At 37.2% G+C, this 22,178-nt stretch overlaps 1 protein-coding gene across 3 annotated transcripts in view; it reads right to left on the bottom strand.

The window, feature by feature from the left end:
* Positions 1-22,178, bottom strand: part of RNGTT (RNA guanylyltransferase and 5'-phosphatase) — a 182,290-nt gene that overhangs the window by 58,986 nt on the left and 101,126 nt on the right. The window contains exon 13 of one of the 3 annotated variants that reach the window (XM_065834827.2): positions 3,366-3,466. The exons of 1 other annotated variant lie outside the window; for it this stretch is intronic. In XM_065834827.2, coding sequence (XP_065690899.1) covers positions 3,366-3,466 — 101 coding nt within the window. Of the gene's footprint in view, positions 1-3,365; positions 3,467-13,887; positions 14,462-22,178 lie in introns of those variants that run through there. One more of the 3 variants, XM_071806780.1, reaches the window with a different exon arrangement.

Here is a 22,178-nt window from a genome sequence, read left to right as displayed (position 1 = left end):
AACATAAAAAGAGTTAATCTAACCATCATCCTGATGCTTGGACAGGCTGGTCTATGACAATACACAGGGGACAATTACCATGGCTCAGCTGATACGCTGTAATTCACTAAGGTGCAATAATGTGATTTCTTTCAAATATGTGCACTGAACAGGAGTGTCAGGATTAGGTCACTGAGGTTACAGAAACCCTGCCTTTCTTTGGGATGCTATAGTACCTTTTTGCTTTATGTTTATTCTTTGTTATGCAGTCTTCATTGTTACAGGAAAGCTTATTCTAAATATACTTCCTAGATCATAATCCAAATCCTTCTTTTTGATTCAATGACAAAACTCTCTCCAATATGAATAATGAAATAAATGAACCCTAGATAAAAAACAGTTGGTCGTTCATCCATAACTGAACTACATCTGGGGTGAAAAACAGCAATTTTGCAGTTAACATTACTATTGCAGACTGATCTATGGGTGGAAATGCGCAACTGAAAGCACAGGGGAATTTTAGGTAGATGGAAAATAATCATACTGAGTAAAATCTGGCAGACTCCCTAGAGGCAACTCCTTTATTCAAACGAAAATGCACAGGATTGTTTACAGTTGTTCAGGATCTCAATTACATATGCCATCCAAAAGACATGTCCAACAGCTGACAGTCCTCTAATCTCATGCTACTGAATAAATAATGCCCTGTATGCTTTTTTTCACTATTTAAGCGAACAGGGAACTATAAACACAAAGGGCTGGATGGCTGGAGTTTTGCAATACAGGTTCAGCCTGTATCCCTACTGGCCAGGCTGTGAGCTGTGGTAATACCACACACACTTGTAGCACAATTTTAGATATGTCTGCATTTCAAGATTTAAAGATGAGCCTGTAAATCAGAACAGAGGACTTGAAAATTACAGACAATCCCCATTCTCATTTTTTCAAGCTGTGAACTATTTGAGACCAATACTTTGACTTCGGCTCCTCATTTGTCAGTAAGAGATCAATATGAAGGCATACCTTCTATTTCCATAAATATTATTGCTTAACTCCACCAGAACAACACAAAAACTCTATAACAGTACTTCAACCACATCTGTATTACCCTGCTGTCAAATGCACGACAGATTTCTTTTTGGATTACCGAAGAAGAAGAAAACATTTTTTACTTAAAAGGTTGAAACCAATATCAATGCTTTTAATCTCGGTGGGGCAGAGGGAGCAGGAAGCCTAACTGTGTTATGTTAGAATTGCCATTAGTAAGACATTCAGTTCATCAAAACAGAAATCAACCATTTTATTATGGTAGTGCTCAGAATTCAGGAACTGTGTTTTTACAGTCTAAAATTAAAGATGCTTCTTTTAAAACTCTAGTCAATAACTTCAAAATCAGTATAATTTTGATGTTTCCTCAAATGAGTTCAGATTTTACCAAGTGATAAATTGGATAATCAAATTAACAACTAAAGCAGTTAAACCTGGAGTATTTCATTCATTGTTTGTGTTTAAGTGGGCAGAAGCAACTGTTTCATAGGTCATTACTTAACATAAATACTTCTCTCCCAACAATGGAAAATTATTACTTTTCCACCCAGTACTTCATTAGCTTTTATTTGTTGGATAAATGCACTTATATCACTAATACCAGGCAATGATCATGTGAGCTGAAGTAAAACATATCTGGAAGTATTGTACTTCATCAAATGTCAGATTTCTAGGATTATTTTTTGTCATGCATGTGAGAGGAACATAAACATTAACATATTTGAGTATTAACAGTTTTTACAGACTAATCCAGGTAATTATTTCCACAATATGAGCAATGCACTTATTTTCACACAGCTACAATATAGTAGGACTTTTCTAAATGCTAGAAGTGTTTCCATTTCCACACTAGAACAGCCATTCTTTTATAACTCGCTACTAACTGCCCAACTTCTTAGCAATAGTTTTTGCTGGCTAATATTTTATCATGTTTTCATGTTCTGATCAAATAACCTATGATGCAATATATTAAATGTAACACAGTAGCATCAACAATTTTGTATTTGAAATCAGTGTTGACTAATCAAGCGAATACTCTTTTTTTTAATGTGAAATGAAAAATCTGTTGCATTTTGTTTCTGAATCTCAGGATACTACCACACACTTACAGCTTCAATAGAAGTCACAAGAACACCATAATAAAAGTGACCTTCCTATCAAATAATGTTCTTTGGTTTTTTAACAGAAAACTTTCCTATTACACAGTTCTGTGACTTAAATAAGAGCCAAACAAACACAAAATGTTTGTAATGAGCTGATTCTCTGAAGTCAAACTTAACATATTCCTGTATATTCTCTGAAATAGCTACGTTGTTACTGAGGACTTCATATTACGTTTTCAAATACAAAAATCTGAACAAACACTACCAACCTCATGAAATGCTCAGACGTTAGCAGTTGAGTACAGTTTGCAGAATAAACCACATACCCTTAAGATACTCTCTGTTCACCTAATATATTCATTATATTAGTTAGATGGGCCATTATTAGCACTCTGGTATAAGTAAGCCATATATGAATTAATTGTTTAATCATGTTGGGTTTTCTGTGGCACCAAGAAAAGAAAAGCTAAATGTTGGTACTTCTAACTGTCAGTTGAAATTAGTCCCAGATGTTAAAACAGCAAGCAACTTAAAAATCAATTAACTTCATTTTAAACAAAATATTTTCCAAGGCAAACTTCAAACTAGTGACTCAATCTTCACCTCCCTGGCACAACTGAACACTGAAATTGCCCCTATTAAATATGTGTAGTGACTGAACTAGGCAAACGGTATATAGAAGTGTTGTAATGTAAAGGTTTATGTGTCTCCTGCCATTACAACTCACTGGTTTTGATTAAGATTTTAATGATTTTACAGACAATACTGAAGAATACAGATTGAGTAAAAACGTCGAGTTTTCTTTTTCTCTATGAAAACAAGTGCCTGTTCGTCACTGTGCAGAATTCTAAAATGGAAGAAAGCTTAGGTTGTTATTATTTTGCATAAAAACAATGGAAAATAGTTATTTTATGCAATAATTTAAATTAATATAGCCTGCCTACTTTCTAAAAACAGGGTAGTGATTTTAGGGGTAGTGCCAAATCCAAGCAGGACGTTTTAAAGAAATTTCATGAAACTTGATTTAAGAATGAGTAAATTTATATTATAAACATCTGTCATTGTTTTTCACTACAGCAGTCATCACAACAGTTGTCTGTATTTTCAATGAACAAATTCTACAGAATATAGAAAGGCATAGCCCCAGGAAATGTCAAGAAATACCAGAGGAGGGATTATTTGCTAAGAGACATTCACACGAGTGCTATACATTTAAAAAGGGAACAGATTACATACCCCTCTCCACCAATTCTTGTTATCTTTAGACGAAAATCAACAGAGTTCAGGCTGGGTGGCTTCCACTTCAAAATATCATCACATCGACCGGGCTTGTATTTCTGAGGACAATCAAAAAGCAGTTTAATTATCCTTATTGTTTTTCACTGGTTTTAAAAGTAACAGCTCACCATTTCAGACTATATTAGCTGTCTCTAATGAATTACAATACTTAGTGTCTGAAATTATGATTTCCATTACCACAGAGGTAGTTGTGCTTCACTACTTTATTTGCTGTTCCCTTTTGAAACTGCTTAGTACTGTACCCAAGCCACTGCATATAATAAAATGCTGAGAACTGAAAGAAAAGTTAGCATGCAGCATACTTCGTTATCTCTCTCTGGCCAAAGGAAAATTTTGGCAAAGAAAATAAGACAGCACAGTAACAAATGAAAAGAGGGATGAGACATTTAAGGTAATCGCAACATTTACGAACAATTCTATGAATAATATTTTTGTTATTCATGCTGTTGGCTGACCCAACATGAAAGAGCCAGCAGTCTCCACAGTGCCAACTCTCAGAAAGGCCCATCAGAAAGATGTTCTTTCATACCAAAGGAATTTAAGTTATGTAAAGATTAAGGAACACCATGACATACAGGGACATAAATAAGAGGATATCTGTTGCTTAAGAGAAAGGGCAGACACTTGAGCAAAAAGTTACAAGGAACAATTTTCTCTTAAACTAGAGCTTGGGTTTCTCATGGTCTCTTCTATTATCTGCTTTGGTTTACTAAGCTGACATTTTGTTTGTCCTCAGCTAACAATGAGAGCAAACCTGTCAACCCTTCCCATCAGAATTAAAATGAATACAGGAAAAGTAAAAGAATAATTTGGAGATGCACAGAACAAGAGTATTTAGTTGTTAGATCATTATTAATCCACAATGAGAAAATTTATGCAATTTTACCTAAAAATACCCAAGAATGTCCAGTGTCTTTTAATAACATAGCGATCACTACCATCACATTGCATCCATGCCATGCTAAATATATGAAAAATGCAAAATTTATTGATGATAAACCTAACAGTTCTAGTTCTAATATGACAAAAGCAGGTGAAGAATTTTCTGTTTCCTGATGTAAGAATGGAAAGTTATTGTTTCCCAATTAAATTCACTGCATCTTGCTTACAATTTCTTGATGAAAAGATGGTGCATGACTTTTGCTAGACAGTAAGTAAAAGCAAGCTTCACGCAATTGAACCTCAAATTAGCTCTAAACATTTTTAGTCATGGTTCTCCTACTCATGACAAAACTAAACTACGAAAAGCTTCTTCTGGAATTTGACCGTGGCTGGCTGCAGTGCATCTTCTTTTATTTTTTGATCACGTTCCTTAAATGGTTTGAGAGGGACAACCTCATGTGTTCTATTCTGGTTCCTGTTCAGGGTGCTATAAACCCCTTCCAAAAGTCAGTATTAGAGCCACCTGCCTGACTTATTATTGTAATCACACACATATACATAACATTTATGACTAAAATATGTTCCAAGAACAATAAGGCAAAATACAGTTTTCACAAAGACATTACTTGCTCTCTTTTTTGCAATTTCTTATTTGGCCAAAGACAATAGCTACTGCCAAGTATTTACTAACTAGTTCAAAGAACTATGGGGAACACTTCAGTTTGTGACAAATTTCTCCACACATGGTGAAAATTGAATTTATGAAACAGCTGCTACAGCACGTATGAAGGTTGAAAAAGGTGTTGATTTTCCTGTACAGAAGAGAAGATTCATCTTAATGGTTGCTCTTCAGTCTTTTAGCATCACTGAGGTCTCCAACTATTTTATAAGTATCATCTGTCAATCACAGATAATCCTAAAATTTCGTATTAAGCCTCTATGTGGCATGACTTCTAATTTATTGACTTGCAGTAAACTTCCCAGCAAGATTACTGGACTGTCTACACTGATGGATTTGTTAATATATACTCAAATAATCAATTTCTTTATAAGTAGCAGGTCATATTTTTGAGACCTCATGAGCTATGAAGACTAGACCCAGTCTAACTGACTTTAGAAAACAACCTCAACTGGTTTAATAAATGGCTCCAAACCATCTTTTTACGTATCATTTCTTCAAGGAGAAGATTAAAACAGGCTAAACAGAGTCCTCCTGATGCGGATGTGATTCAAATCTAATTCCTACCTATTTACTGATTTTTGGTTTCCCCTGCATGAGCTTGCCTGGCTCCCCAGTAAGACCATGTAAAACCTCTACCAGCTGTTAGGGCCCCCAGCAGAGCGTTCCATGCCCAGCCCAACCACACTGCAAGAAAAACCACCACCTTTTGTTCGTTCTGAACCAGCTTCTGTTGACTTCAAACCCTTGCACTCCCTAGGTCTCATACAGAGATGGCGAGCAATCAAACCCCATTGCTTCTATGCTGCTCATGGCTTGATGTGCTTCTATACGCACAGAAAGACACTCAGTTCAGAGGCTATCATTTCACATGTGCAGTTACTCCACACTTATCTGCATAGAGGTTTATGTGCTGTTTTATCACTCAGTCTTGTAGGGGCTTACTATAATTCTCCAGATTTAGCACTAGCCCTTCGTGATCCAGCAAGCAAATGTCACTTTATGGTTCATCCCATTTTCCATCTTGCTTATGCGCAGTACAGGTGACTCCCCACCCTGGTGAGGACTGAACAGGACCCCATCCCTTCACTCCTACTTTTTAACCAAGTGCTTATCTGTGTAAGAACCTTTTCTTTCAAGTCTCACATCTGCTTTAGTTTCTTCAAGCGTTGGGTTTTTTGTGAGAAACGTTGACAGAAGCTTTCTGGAAGTCTTAGCAGAGAATACCATGTGATCCTTAATCAAATGACTTTTGATCCCTGTGTTGGGGATGCGTAACTTTAAAAAGGCATGCAGTTTTACCCAACTATATCATGTTTACCCAGATATCATCTACTGTATTCCTTATTACAGTTTCTACTCCTTTGTCCAGAACAGTCATCAAGCTTAGAGGCCTTACTTCCTCCCTGATCTTCCATGACACGTGCCCTCACTCTCAGTTTTTTTTTAATTAGCATTGCATTTTCTACACATGCTTCAACACTAATGTATATTTTCCCATATGATCTACTATACAATTTTTTCAAACTCCTTTTCCAAGACTGACAAGTTACATTCTCCTAAAAGTCAATAAGAAACCAACTTCACAACAGACAGCAACAACTATTCCAAGATCAGTAATGAAAAGCAGTGTTTCGACAGGACATACCTGCATACCTGTGATTGCACTGCTGGATTCACAATTTTGACTCAAGTTTAAATAGAAAATTAATTGGCTGACTTGCTTGAAGGGACGTGGAGGAGGATTTGTTCTTTAAGATGAAGTTATCTTTTTTGCCTTTACCTCTAGAACCAGCACAGTGTGAAACAAGCCTCAGCTAAACATTTTGCCCTATTAATAAAAAAGTTGAGGAAAAACTATCTCTACCGCACTTTGAGTTAGACAAAGAGATCTTACCTAGAAATCAACGGGAATAAATATACACTTTTGACTATGACACTTAATTTGACCACTGCCAAATAACACCCTTCTCACTTGCTATACTGAACACCTGCTAAAGTTAACATGCCATGCACAAATATCTTTCCAAAACAGTTACAAAGGCTTTGATGAGCTATCAGACTTCAAAGCTCATATTAAGAACAAGTTACACAGCCCCACCCAGCCTTCTTCTGTTACCATGAAAGACAGAAATTCACAGGAGAATTCAATCAATTCAACCATTAGTAATCCCTGAGAAGGAGATTATTTTTTCTAACAGGTGATCCATACACACGCTACAGCACTAGTTATTTCTTGAGTTTGAATGCTAAGTGCTAAATTGATTTCTTTAAAGATGAGCTGAAGCCCAACAAGAATTCTGCTTGTTAAGTATGTGAAAACTTCACCTTAGATGAATCATTGCATACTGCAGACCTGTTCTGCCTGAAGTTATTCTATATTCTAATTTCAAAACAAAATGTGAAGCAATCTGTCTGAGACCAAACTGCTCCCTAGCATTTTAAATATAGCATTCATAGCAATGATATACTCATCACCACCCCCCGACAAATATGCACGTACATGACTACTTCTAACACATATCAGATCCCATATAATCTTCAATATAAAGTTAATGGTTCCATCTGAAACCTTTCAGTCTAGCATAACCACAGAAATTAGAACTCCACACCTTTTGATACACTGACAAATCAGAAACTATCTCAAATAGCTTTAAAGGATTGGACTAGATGACCTACTGAAGCCCCTTCCAACCTAAATTATTCTACAAAGCTCTAATCTCTTTGGATGCTCACAGGTTTCACTTACACTAGTATTTTAGTTTGCAAAAGTAACAAACTTCCAAAGCAAACCCCCCAGTTGTTCCTACTTAGTACATGTTAGATGAGATAGCAGGGCAGCTCTGGTGCACGCAAACTGGATTCCATATACATAAAACCAGACTTGAAGTTTCACTTTGGGGACACACCTGCTGCACTGGAGCCCATAATTATGGACACCAGAGTCCAAGGCAAAGGCCGTCCCACTGCAATGTCACCCAGCACCTACCTCACACAGATCAGCTTGAGCTGTGAAGATATCCCACAACATCCTGAAATGCCACTTTGAAGAAATAAAACTGTCAGTGCTTTCATGTTGGTCAGGAAACTCCAGCCCTCAAATATCTACCAACTCTGCTACTCATTCAGCATCTACCCAACTTTTCTTCTATCTTTGCAATATTATAGTCATGGTTATTGTTATTATTAAAATAAATAATAGCCCTTTTGTGGCTATTCCCTCCTGGCAGAACCCCAGCTCCTTTCTTTCAATCATACCTTTCTTTTTCATGAGAGTACTATCAATCAGTATCACCTTCGCTCAAGACAAGAAAGTCCAGGGACAACAGATGTGTCAGAAGTAGTATGACAAATGTACCCCTATTATGAAGATCTTGAACTTCAGGAAAGAGCACAATAACCAACCTAAAATTCAGACGTACATCCAACACCTTGGGACACAGAAACCTTATAGAACACAGCCCCACAAAAAGCACACCCTCTGGTACCCCTCAGAAGCTGCTGAATCTCATCAATTCCTGACCCTATATTCAACTCCACAGGCTTAGGTGGGTCCACTCAACTCACAGTTCGGGATTTTTTGTTAGACCCTGATGGGCCATTTTAGCACTCCAGGGCAAAGTGATGGGTTGCTGGTCATGTTGAAGCCCAGATCCACTGCCCTGTCCCAAAAGTACTAAGTCTAGTTGCCCCCTTCCTCCACAGTTGCCCATAGCGGGGGAAACTCTTTTCTCCTCTCCCCACAGGTCATGAGAAAGGCTGGCCCTCAAAGTTCTGTTATCTGAACTTTTGCTGACACATTTCTTGTAGGTTACAGATATTTCTCCCACACAGGTTTTGGTTTTGCCTAAAGCCACGTGTCTTCTCAGCATTTGGCTTCAAAGGGAGGTTCAGCAGAAAGCTGAAAGCCTGGGCAATGGGGATGTTTGCTGTCCATAATGAGGATGAAGCTTCACTCCAAACAGTTCCTTTCACATGGGGCAGACTTTGCTGCTTAGTATTTCGTAGGAGGAAGAGTGGGGTTGGTTTCTGGGACTGCATTCTGGGCAGGCAGTCCGGGTTGTGGGGCGTTGCTGACTCACCATGAAGACACCCACCTGGAAGATTGAGTAACTTCAGTCCAGACAAAACAAATGGTTTATTTCTCCTAGCGACTGAAAAGGAAGAGGAGGTGGGATAACCAAGAGAGAAGTTCGTGTCTCATCAAGAGGAGGAAGAGAAGATCTCCTTGACAAGGGCGGCTCACAGGCCTACAAAGCCTCATCAGGCAGCTCTACCTCCTTCACCTTTATTAAATACCATTCTCCTCAAGTGCAAGAGCAGCTAACATGGGTCACTTTACAATTTGCATCCTCTATGTCTTCTCTCTCTCCTTCCACCTCCAAATGGCAGAAAGCTAGCAAATAACCCAGCTCCTTCTCCTACCAGGCACAGTGCTGCTTCTTGCCAGCTGTTCCTTCCCTCAGGAAACTGGTCAGACCTGGCCCTGCAAGGCGTCCACAGGGCTGCTCAGCTGGCAGCTGCGGGCACACACCAATTTAGAAAGAAGGTTGGGAAAAGGGCACAGAAGGCCCTGGGAAGATTTACTTGAATACCCATTCTTGCCCAAGAGATACGGCAGGTTGAATACCACTGGAGAACAAGGGCAGGTAAGGCAGGAGGGGATGGAGTTAACCAAGACAGCTACTGGGAATCTACTAGAGAGTCCTTTTAAATCATCAGCCTTGGACCAGATGATCCCTATTGTCCCTTTCAACCTGGTATTCTGTGATTCTATGATGAAATGTAATTTGCCACATTGCAAATTTAACCACACTGAATATGCAACAAATTGCAATTAAGTATCCTTGAACAAGAAATATAAATATTAAATATACACCTTCACATGTCTAATAATTTTAAGTTTCAAAGAAGTTACCTACTATTTCATATTTTAACACCAAGAAGAAACTTTTGTCATTACATAAATGATATTCTGATATTTAGTTAGACTTACTTAGCAGGATGAAGACACTAAAAGCATTTTAAGAACATTCTAGAACACTCCACATTCACAAACAGTAAGAAATATTTATTCCACTGTAATATCCACCCATTTCCATTACCAATATTCTTCTGAGTTTTAATTAAATTGTTTGCAAGCAACTTTGTATTCAACATGATGCTAAAGCTTTCACGTGAAAGGAGAAAGTTAACTCCTGCAAACCTATAATAACAACACATCTGCTCTTCTTTCCCACTCAAATCAATGGTTAAATGTTTACTCTGAAGAGCTCTACTTAATTCTCAGGCCTCTTAATATCCATAGGGCAGCTGCTGTCCTACCCAGTCTAACAGTTTGCATTCAGCTGTGTAAACATAAAGACAGAATGATTACCCAAAATGTGTTTTTGTTTTCTTGCACTACAGACCCTGGATCATTTAAATGAACCAAATGGATCGATTATAATCCATCATTTCAGGCCTGACCTTATAGAGAGATGAGCCAAAGAAACAGAAGTTGCTAACATTGCCGACGGATTATGTGAATAAGTCACATCAGTGGATCAAGAAACCACAAGATGAAGGGCAACCATTGACTCAATTGTATAGTCATAGATTTTTAAGACTGGAAACCATTATCGGGCTCACTGATTCAGCTCTGTTGCATATAGGACAGAGGTCGAACAATAATGTCCATAATTAAGCTTATAATTCCTGTTCAAATTACAGCACACCTGTACAAAAGATCCCAAGTGATGCAGAAACCACAACATATATCCAGGGAAGTTACTACGGACATTTATTACACTTGTGCTTAAAAATGTATGATTATTTCTACACTGAATCTTGTTAATGCCTTATTTTAGACTGAAGCCCAGCTCTCCGTGTAATTACTTCCCTTTTTTAAGATAAAATGACTGAGTCTCAGGGAACAGGTAATTTTCGAGTTGGCTAATGTACTTATCTTTATATTGTAATTTCACAAAATCCTGTAGAAGACTACGCAACAGAACTGAACCGACTATTCTATTATTCTTTTCACTGCCTATGTATACAGTGGTATACAAAAGAAAGTGTATATATACTTCGTATTCTTTTGCATTGCATTGAAAGGTGTTGATAACTAGCTGAAATAATTATTTTCAGATTCACACCTTTAGCTGGGACTTAATACATTTGCTCCTAGATATACAGCCCACGTTTGGCTGTATTCAAGCACCACCATACGACCAAATGATTCAGGGGAGCGTACATGACTGATCTTTTGGGAAAATAAAAAAGTTTGCTGGAAAAGTTAGAAATAGCAACAACATGACTGTAAACACATACACACACACAGAAATTCCAAACTCTATCATTAAAACCTTCAGGAGCAACACAAAATGATTATAAGGCAGTAAAACAATGAGATGTTGAAGCTGAGATACAAACAATATTGGTTGATCCAAGTTTGGAGAGTCTGAAGAGTTCAGAGGCATCTAAGAAATTTCTGTCAATGAATGCAATAGATGAAACTTTGACAAATGCAGGTCAGCCAGGTAAAGATGTTGCATTTTACTTGTCTATACAGATTCTACTAAGAAAAGGTGCTTTAATTCAATCTCTTCAATGGCACTCAGTGTCTCAAAAATTATGAGGAGTCCTTTATTTAGAAAAACAAATCAAATATAACCAGTACTGTTTTCTTTTCTGTAGATGCTCGACATAATTTCTGTATAACCTCCTAAAATGCTAAAGAGGGCAGTTTTTTTAAATATGAATCAATTGCCCCTATCCTTATAAAAGGAAAGGCAGGAAGAAAGGATTTTAAGTACTCCTCTGAGTGACGAAACTACAAGAAATGCCTGGGTAAACATCAGTGATTTCCAAACACTGGTCATTTGTGAAAGGCATTTTCACAGTTGAATAAAAATAAAAGAATCTAAACACTGAACGGAAAATCTGTAAGAACACAAAAAGGCTGCAGAGTTTGTACCACTCCAAAACATGATCCAAACGCTTTCCACACTTTGTATCAAGTCCTTCACCCAGCACACCCTGTGTCTAACCATGGACAGATGGCCATGACGCCCTGTCTAAAAGATGATGACCGAAAAAAAAAAAGAAAAAATAAACTCCTCCCTTTAAAAAAAAAAAAAAAAAAACTCTTTAAACTAAAAGGAAAAGAGAATAATAAATGCTGCTTTTAATGCTCAGTGTTCTAAATTACTGTTTCAAACCACCTGAACAATAAAAGAGCTGCAGTCCTCACTAAACATCACCTCTTTGCCTGGTTCAGTAATTTGATCAGAATACAGAGACATCTTGATGCTCAATAAATATTTGATCAGCTTGAAAATAAGGTTGTTAATGAATTCCGAATATTACGCAATGTACTGCTCTCACATCGCAGAAAGCAAATCTGTAGACAATAACTTTTAAAGCTCAAAAAGCCAGGGAAAAGACAGGTCCCTTGGCCAGGCTGAAATCATTTAGTGTCCAAAACCAAGCCAAGAGAATGACAGAGCCCACTTCCAATAATAAAGTTTTTAACAACTCCTTACTTGGTGGTGAAGTCACCAGCTGCTTTAACTCCATGTAGTCAAGCAGATTTGTGTCAGTTATTCAATTCGTCCATTTTAAAAAGGAAAATAAAGAAAAATATTAACCTGTGTTCTAAGACACAATAACTGGTGTATTCCAGACATTTTTCCTTTACAGAATTAAGAGATTAAATAGAAATTATACTTCTTAATACATTAGTACTGGTTAGCAACAAGTGGCAGTTTTTATTGTGAAAATTTTGTTGTACCACAATTTGTCTCTTATGAAAATGTGACTTGAAGCTATATGAAGTAGAAAGAAAGTGGTTATAACCAAAATGACTTCTGAAATATTAAGCTTTACTGCCATAGCAGACTGGAAAGCAAAACGGGCTACTAGAATGGACTCATTTTAAAAGTGCTAGATTGTATTTCATACTAAGAATTTTAAGATTTGAATGCAAATCAGGTTTAGAAGGTTAACCTGTGTGCAGAAACTGTTAATATTTTAATGGATATTTTTCAACTACTTTTTTCCAGAAGTGACTCTGAAATCCATGTTAATGCAATATCTGTATTGCCCTTCTTTGGTGATTATTGGGCTAAACGTCTTCTATGCTTGCACTTTAATTTAGCTTTATACCTCTGGCTTCATTAAACATCTTGTTTCACAACTATACTAATATCTTTTCTCAATATTCCATTAAGCAAGTAGAAAAAATACCAGGAAATTTTCTTCATAACTGATGTCATCTACATATTAACCCTATTAATATTTGATAAATGAAGTTCGGTTCACAGCCAAAAATCAATGTTTATAGCAATCAGAATGCAGCAGCCACAAAATTACTCATTGCTTCTTTTCCCATCCGTCCCCCCTGGCCCCCCCAGCACATTACTGTCAGCCACAGAAACCTGTTATCAGTCACTTCTGTTTGTATTCATCCTTTCACTTACTATTAGGATCTGGAACTAGAAATTCCAGTATCTGGTCTGAAGCAAAAAGGAAAAAAGTAAATGGCTTTAAATTCCTGGCTAATAAATATACGGTCTCCAAAGGACTAACCAGTGTTTGCCATCAATTCTAAATTGTACTTTTTGCACATTAAGGTAACGGTTGCCAAGCTACACACTCCTACCTCTGTGACAAAAGAAATGTCCTAACAACAGAGCTTTAGTCCCCATGGTAAAGGAACTGGTGATGGTCCATGGCTGCTACTTGACATAGCTTTATATTGCTATTGATTATTTTGTAATTTTCTTATTTTACACCATCTATTTTTTATAACCTTACTAAATATTTGCTGTGTAAGTCTGCAGCAAAAATTAACGCAATAATAAAAGCAATCAAGACACTTCAATTTTCCTTCTGTTGCTTTATTTCAGTCTCTTTATTTCACTTTGTATTGCTAACTTGAACTGAGATGGCCTCAGTGTGTAACCATAGTGTAATTTGTCATCAGGATGACAACGTGACTACAGAATACTACTGTATTTACTTCCCCAGATGAAATTTTCTTTCTAATTGAGCTTCACAACTCACTAACAGCCTTAGATAGAAATTAATATAATGAAAAAGATCAAATCTACATATTTTTTCCTCAATAACCTTTTAAAAACTACCCTTTAGTTGATAATATGTCAAATTTTAAATGTTGACATTCATTCCACTGTATGTTTAACATGACTTTATCCAAATTCATCTCCTGAGGGCTGTTCAAGACATTCCCTCTTAATTCCCAGATACAGAAGTTGCTGACGGAAGATGATGAGTCTGAAGAAGGCTGTTGGGACAATCAAGATAATACAGAAGCACTCCTGGCCCCAGTCCTTTGCCCTTAATTTTGTTTTCCTTTTAGTCTCCTAAAGTAATGCTTATTATTCTTCTCCTCTCCCCTAGTGACACAAAAAATCTTTGAAAGAGCCTTAGGGGGAACATCTTCTTTCTTAATCTTCTTTTCACACTTCTACTGTGGAAAAAAAAAAACCACCTTAGTTGCATGAAGTCAGTGATGTTGGAGGAAACATTAATTTTCATTGCATAAAGGGCTAAATGCAGTTGCTTCATTGCATCACTTGTTTTATGAACCTTACCTTTCATGTCTCTTTACATGCTTAAAGCTTCATGAATATCCGCCTAAACCTCCTCTCATTTCTCAAAGCCCGACGGCCCAAATCTCTCCTCACCTTCTGTCCTTTCATTTTTACTACCTCTGTCCCAACTCAAGCTCAAGTACAGTCAATTGAATTTACACCAGAGGGAGAGGGAAGTCAGTCTCTCAAAGGACTTATTTCTTTGTGGATGGTTAGTTTGTGATCAAAGGCTCTGAGAAATCTCACAAAAGTTGGGTTGGATCAGCAGGAAGTATTCCGTGCTTGAAGTCTGACAGCAGAAGCATCCCCGGTGTAACAAAAGAATCTCCATGAAGTGAGCAGCAGTTCTCTCGGCTGACTCACTGTGATAACCTGATTTGGAGGTTGGGTAATTTATCTGTATTAGAGACCACATTTGCAGGAGTTCCAACCTGTAAACTTAAGGCTTCATCATAACATTGGTTTTGTCGACATTTTTCTTAAGCTACAATGATAATCAGCATTACCAGGGATATTTCAGCAAATCACCTTACACTTTGGGAAGATTAATGAAAACTACCAACCCTACCTAAACAGAAAGATGCAAAAACATCTTCCAAAATAGTTCTTGAGGAATGTCAGCCTTGGAAAAAAGAATGAAGCCTTACATCAAGAGGCAAACAGTGGGCTACAGCTTTAAGCTAATCTGAACATAAGAAGAAATGTACAAGTACAAACTAAGAAATTGCAGCATGCTGGTCCCAGACACACTCTAATTTCTCTTTTTAATTCCAGAGTTAAAAAGCCCCTAGAGCTGAACAGATATGCATGAAAGATGATGCACAGAATTGCCAGCAGGATTTTCTTCTACATGTTGCCAAACGTATGTTACACAAAATTGTCATTAAGGGGTAGCTTATTACATTTTACAGGCTTACAAATCTCCTTGAATTAAATATTTATGAGTCTTGCCTGGAATACTAAATCCTGCGGTATTTTATAAGAAACAACAGAACTAGCCTTCTCAACTACATATTCTAATATATAAATTATAAAACGATAAGTATTAATCATATTAAATGCATCATTATATATATAGATTTGTTATTTTAACAAACCCCATATTTTACATCCTTAGTTTCACAAGAAAACATTCATACAACATGAGTGTAAATCCAACCAGAAGAACTCAGCATGTGCTTCACAATGCTTTCACTTTGCAAGCTGATGTGCTTGGAGATGAAAAGCAACATGGAAAAAAAAAAAGTACATTGAAAATATTAGTATGTGTTCTCTCTTTCAAGTCTGCTACAAGATTAATACATTAATGCATTTTCAGGAGAGTAATTTGGATAATGAGAAGGGAAAACTCCTCCTCTAAGAAGAAAAGACACAGCATGTGAAAGGAGACAAGGAAAGGATCCTGCCCACACCTTGTGAGAAATTAATTCTTGTAGTTCTGACTTAGGAACAAGCAAGTCAGCGGCTCTGGGTAAGAAAAGGTTAAGTTGAACGGGGTAGCCATGTGCTGAGCGCTGCCAAGTAAAACGGAAAAGAAGTGTAGGTTGTATGTATAAAGTCACTCAAAGAACTCCAGTTACTGTCAAGATTCATTGCTGCCCCTCTTAGGAAGCAACATTCTCCCACTAAAAGCAGTGGTTCTGACACTGGTTGCTAATCTTGCCTTGTAACCAACTTGAAAACACAACAAAGCAATCATTTCAGCCACATCAGATTTTTTTTTTTTATCCCGTCTACAGAGCATGAGCACACAAATGCTGATCAGACACGCAACACAAGATCTCTGGTTTCAATACCGGGATTGAGCAACTGCCATGAAGAACTTTTTCCAACTTCTTGGCTGCTGGCAGGGACCTTTCATTCTGTTACTGGAACAAAGGTTTCCGACAGTTCCTAATCTCTGTTGCTTTTTCTCCTTTCCCTTCCCTTGAATGTTTCCTCTCCTTCAATTACACCAAATGTTAAACTAATGGTTTAGGTAGTTGCTCTGAGCAGACAGGCAGCTGAAGGTGCAGAGAATTAGGGGAGGGGGTGACTTTATCATTTGCAAAAACAAACGCCAACAGGTTTAGCAGATTTTAACACTGCTACAAGCAAGGATGGGGGATGAGAAGGAGTGGCTAAACATAGCTTTTCCACAAACAAATGTAGAACGTATTTAAAAGATGAAATTGCACTTCTTAAGACTGCTCCTCACAGGGCCAATTCCCCATTAAGTCAACGCTGAAATGTTTGATGTGCAGTCACTGGACAATTCTCGGAGAAGCAAGCAAACTTGAGCCATTTCACAAGAAGCATTTTAACATCTGATATCCCTCTAAAAGGTTTTTCAACCTACTCGGTTTCCAATGCATCCTTTTTGCTGATGTCATAAAAAGACAACAGTCCTTCCTTTATCCTCTAGAACATAAAGCTTAATATCACTGTCACAACTGAGAATGACACAGGGAAAAAATATCATTGGTTCAAGCAAGAATCTGTGACAACACCTCCAAGGTAAAGTGAGTTTATCATTCCAGTGCAAATGTTACTCCAACACAAGGAGATAATAATGAGCATGCTAGTATGAATTCTGAAACAATGCACTAGATTATTGTGAAGCACCATCCTATGTGTGAAACAACTTTAACAGAACCCTTCAAAAATTTGCTTATAGCAGAGTGAGAGAGGAGAGGTACAGAGATGGCAGCAGAGTGAATAAATCCACCTACTGTCGATCCAAGCAGGTTCTCCAAAAGGATCAGAGACTCACACAGAGTTACACCGCTCTTGACACCACAAACCGTAAGTATCATGCTCACTTTAGGAGCTGTCCTGTAAGAACCTTTTCTGCTGTATACGATGTCCTCAACAGAAGCAGAACATGACTATAATAAACCAAAAGCATTTAATACGTTATTTCTTGAAATTAAAGGATTCTAAAGCCTGGACAAAGAACATGAACCATACAAGTTAGCAGATGGGGAGTCAGTGGTTTTGGCAGAAAGATCTAGAAATTTAGTTCAAGTGGAAACCAAAGACATCTTGTCTAAAATAAAGCTACAGCAATTATTGTTTTGGAAGTTGAGGGAGGATATTAGGTGAAGTACCATTCCTTATTTACTAAAACACTAAAATAGGGGGACCAAAATTCTAGTGGCATTAAACAGACAATTCTTAGGTCTTTAGGCTTCCAGGAAGCTCCCTCAGCCACATACATACATTTGTGCTTTCAAAATGTGAAACTGAGAAAACCTTTGAAAAAAATGCATTTCAAAAGGGGTATCAGCTCAAATCTTGACAACTACTTATAACTGTTACAAACAGACATATTACAGAATAATTTGCTCCAAGAAGGTATCACGGAGAACTAAGGTTTTAGACACCCACTTGGAACCGGGGGAAAAAGAGAGCGCGTTTTAAAATAAGACACTCTAGGAGACTAAAAACTAATGAGAAGAGTGGTACACAAAGGCAAAAACTGTCAACTGTTCATTAGGAACACAAGGCAAGCAATTTTGTCTTAGGGGTGGGTAAGAATACTGAATGGTGTTTAACTCAGTGCAACCCTCCTCCTCATCAGCCTTTGTACAGGAAACACACAGCGATGTTTAACAACCACTATTGTTCCTTAACTCCTTATATTCAAGCACCTGGGGATCATATCCACCTGTATTTAAGTATGTGCAATCTTGCCTAAGAGAACTGTGACTATATGTGACCACAATCAGAAATTTTCAATGCAGCAGAAACGCAAAAGCTGCCTGTAGATCATTACCGTGATATTGCCATTAACAGTTAATAAAGAAACGCCCCTTTACAGAAAGCTCCCAAGTATTTCACATCTCAAAAGCACTTCTTTCATCCTCAGAAAAAAAACGGCTTTTGTAATCTACCCCTAGGCCTGTAAGCTGATTCTTAAACAGTGAGGTACCTCATGTCTTGATTTAAAATTTTACTGCAGTCCAAAATTCTACTCCAGTACCAGGCCGATCTCACAGCATAAAGCCATTAGCTACACAGCCAAGTACAATTTTTCCTAAGACCAGCAAAACTCTTCTTTACTTCTTTAGTAGCTGTGGGTTTTTTTAATTAACCAAAATGTATACAAGCAGAGCAGTATATATCTGGTTAAAATCAAGCTGGAATATCTCACCTAGTCAAAAACATTACTTAAAAAACCCTTGCCTTCTGGATGCTGTAAGTTTTAATAACTTTTTTCCTTCCGTTTTCTTCTCGGCCGGTCCAGTTGCCATTAATATTCATAAGAAATGAATTAATATACATTTGCAGTGAGACACTGCAGAGTTTCAGATGTAATGGAATAACACCCACCAAATTTGATAGACAAAACCCTACTTCTTTTGAAGGTCTAGCAAAATATACAAGCAAATGTCATGGAAACAGAAGCTCTCTCCATGGTAACATCATCCCTGGTATGATAGTTAACAACTCTCATTTCCAACACGCTCCAAGACAAGATATTAGTTTAATTCAAATTTTCATTTGGCATTTATTATATAACATTCCATATATCTAGCTGCTGTAAGTATTTAATAAAAACATTAATATTTCACAAGCATGCAGTATCAAAGCCAAAGCTGAACATAAGTATAAGGGCAAACCGATCAACTGTGATAAAGCAAGTCTGAGTAACACTGTGTTTCGGAAAAAGAACAAGACACTGATGGCAGCATAAAGAATAATTATATTACAGCTCTTCCCCACTATGCTAACTGACTGTGCAACAACTGCCAGATGTGCAACAGCAGCTCGCACAAAACACACACAAGGAACTACAGAATAAAAGGCACAATTCATAACTGCCGCTCAACAATCCTCGTCACCTGCCTTTATACAGAATTTAAAACTTTTTATCAGCCAACCCAGCAACCAAAATTCTCCAAACCAGCTGAAGACCCTTACTAGCATTGTAGCAGCCCTCCACAGATAGACTGGCTTAGTGCACAGCAATCAGAGCCACGGGAATTATTTTCAAAGAACAATTTATTTGACAAATTAGGTCCTGTTTGTGAGCTATCTGTATGCAGCTCCTGACTCTGACGAGAAACTACTCTGCACATTTATTCTGTGATGATGTTTGCGAGCCTATTTTCTGACCTGATCACTACTGCTAAGTTCCACTTACCTGTCACTAGATACAAGGCACATGGTGCTACATGCCCCTTCACTCCAGATACTAGAAAGGGACAGCAGTGCAAACGTGTAAGAGAAATCTGTTTCTCACAATATTTTTGCAAGTAAAATACCAGGTCTTGCATAAACAGGTACAGCAAGCATTAGAAAATACAGTTCATCCTGCAGAAGTCTTAAAATGTGAACAAATATTCACAAAAATAGTCTACCTGGTTGTTCTGGCTCATATGCATCATGAAAAGTACATTCATGTTCTCTTCTGGTTCAAATATTTTAATGAAATGCAAAGTTTAAATCAAATCTTGTAACAAAAATTAAAGCATTGTGACTGTATTACTCAATCTGTCTAAATATGCAGAAACCCCTTTTTCGGTATCCTTCATCTGAAAAACTACATAGAAAATCCTCAGTTTTGTTTGTATACCTAATTAATAGAAGCGAGAGGTACATTTTCGTCAGGTTTAGTACATGGAAATAGTATTGTGCTTTGTATTTTAGAGAGTGTTGTTGTTTTTCCTCAAAAAAATCAAACACATTCTCCCAAAAGCATGTTAGTGCTCTGAAAAAGTCTTGAAGGTTTCAGAAATACAATATACCTGACATGGTCCACTACACAGATGTTTATTTCCCTGACACAAAAATCTGTATTACCTAAAACTGATACTTTTTTTTCTTTAGTATTCTGTAAGTAACACACACAACAATAACGCTTTTGTCTACTGTTTTTTCGTATTTGGCCTTTTAGCCAGCTATGTAAGAGGAGAAAAAAGCAAGCCCCAAAAGCCAAACAAGTCTGAATTTGCTTTGCCTGACTTGATCCAATGCTAAGATCGTTGTAAAGGAACAGGCTGCCTAAAAACGAGCAAAAACTCACCTCTGCCATTGTTTTCTCTAAGTAAATTTTCTTTTTCTTTCCTTCATGTTTGCTCACCACAGTATGCATCAGACATCTTGCAGAAAAGATACACATAGAAAATTGGTACTTTACATTTTATACATGAAGACAAAAGGAACAACTTTGAAAATGTTGTTACCTACATAACAAACTTTTTATTCATCTTTTCTGAGCTCATCCTGTGAGCACTGGATCCTGACCTCAACTTCCATTTGCTAAATATTGGACTGTTTCCAAAACTACACAGAATTATCTTTTGTTCTTCTGTTGTTCCTTTTGCTCATTACCAGCAGAACAAGCCATATCTTCCCTTAAGAATGGCAACATCAATTCACAATCTGACAGGTCCCTAAGACACACATTTTAATTACTCTCCTAAGTTAATAGTTCTCTCCAGAGAACCTCGTGTTACATGAAACACATATTTTGTTTCAGTGGTTGGATGAATATACAGATACAAGATCTTCTTGGGATTTCCAGTAGAAACAAGCAACCTACTGTTTGTCAGTTCAAACTTGGCAAAACTTTCAGACAGCATTTAACAAGTGTACCAATTGTTTCTTTAATGAACAATTCAAAATGCACAGAATATCTGCATTTTGGAAGTTTAGGATATTTCCAGTTAAGACTTCTCCTCATTTTTCCCTCTAAGAACAAACAGGTATGTATATGTATGTCACAGTTGTACTTTCCTCTGTCTCCGAGCAAAACTTCAAGAGTAACACAGAGAAGATGAGCATTTCATTTCAGAAGTACAATTAGCAGCATTAAGGGAAAAACATGCTTTTTCTTTAATAATATCTGCAGGAATTATAGAAGCGGTTTTCATCTGTTTCTTATCTCTGACTTCTACAGTTATGCAATGAAGTCGGGCACTGCCCTTCTAAATGTACTTAGAAGAGTATAACCTGTACGATACAATCACATCTAAATTATTCAGCATGCATGTCAGTGGAAGACAATGGAATTTTCTTAAAAGCAATTTATAGCTTTCATATCAAGGCTCAAGACTCACGTTTTTAATCATATGTTAATGGACTTGGTTCACCATTTTGGGAATGTCAAAAACTAGGAGAGCTGATGAATGGAACAGGGAGCACAATTGCAACTGAAACTGAAGTTACTGGCAGCCAAAATGAGATCAAATTATCACAGCTGTGTTCTGTTATGCTTCCTCAATACAGAATACTATTCTGCAGGCACCTCTGAGCATTACAGAGCATACTGTGTTCCGCACAGTACAGTGCATGTGATTACTTCAAATGTGTTGTCACCAAATACACAGCTACCTTCCAAGATTTATCTGATAATACCTGCTAGCAAGTAAAAGACATATTTTGATAATTCAAAAAATTCAGTTACCCAATTGTGATATTGATCATCCATTTTTAAATTTACTATTTGTAAGAATGGTGACCCAGTAAACATTTTGAACTAAGAAAAAGTAAGAACATTTCATGAAGGATCTTCATGGATACTTTAGAGGTCTGTTGGCTGTCTTGTGCTGGCATGCACAGGAAAAAGTACCAGGAGAAAACAATTGCAACAAGGTAATTATT

Source organism: Patagioenas fasciata, chromosome 3 (assembly GCF_037038585.1).
Source record: "Patagioenas fasciata isolate bPatFas1 chromosome 3, bPatFas1.hap1, whole genome shotgun sequence".
Lineage (NCBI taxonomy): Eukaryota > Metazoa > Chordata > Aves > Columbiformes > Columbidae > Patagioenas > Patagioenas fasciata.
Note: the sequence above shows the minus strand (reverse complement) of the source record. Positions and strands in the feature narration are given on the sequence as shown.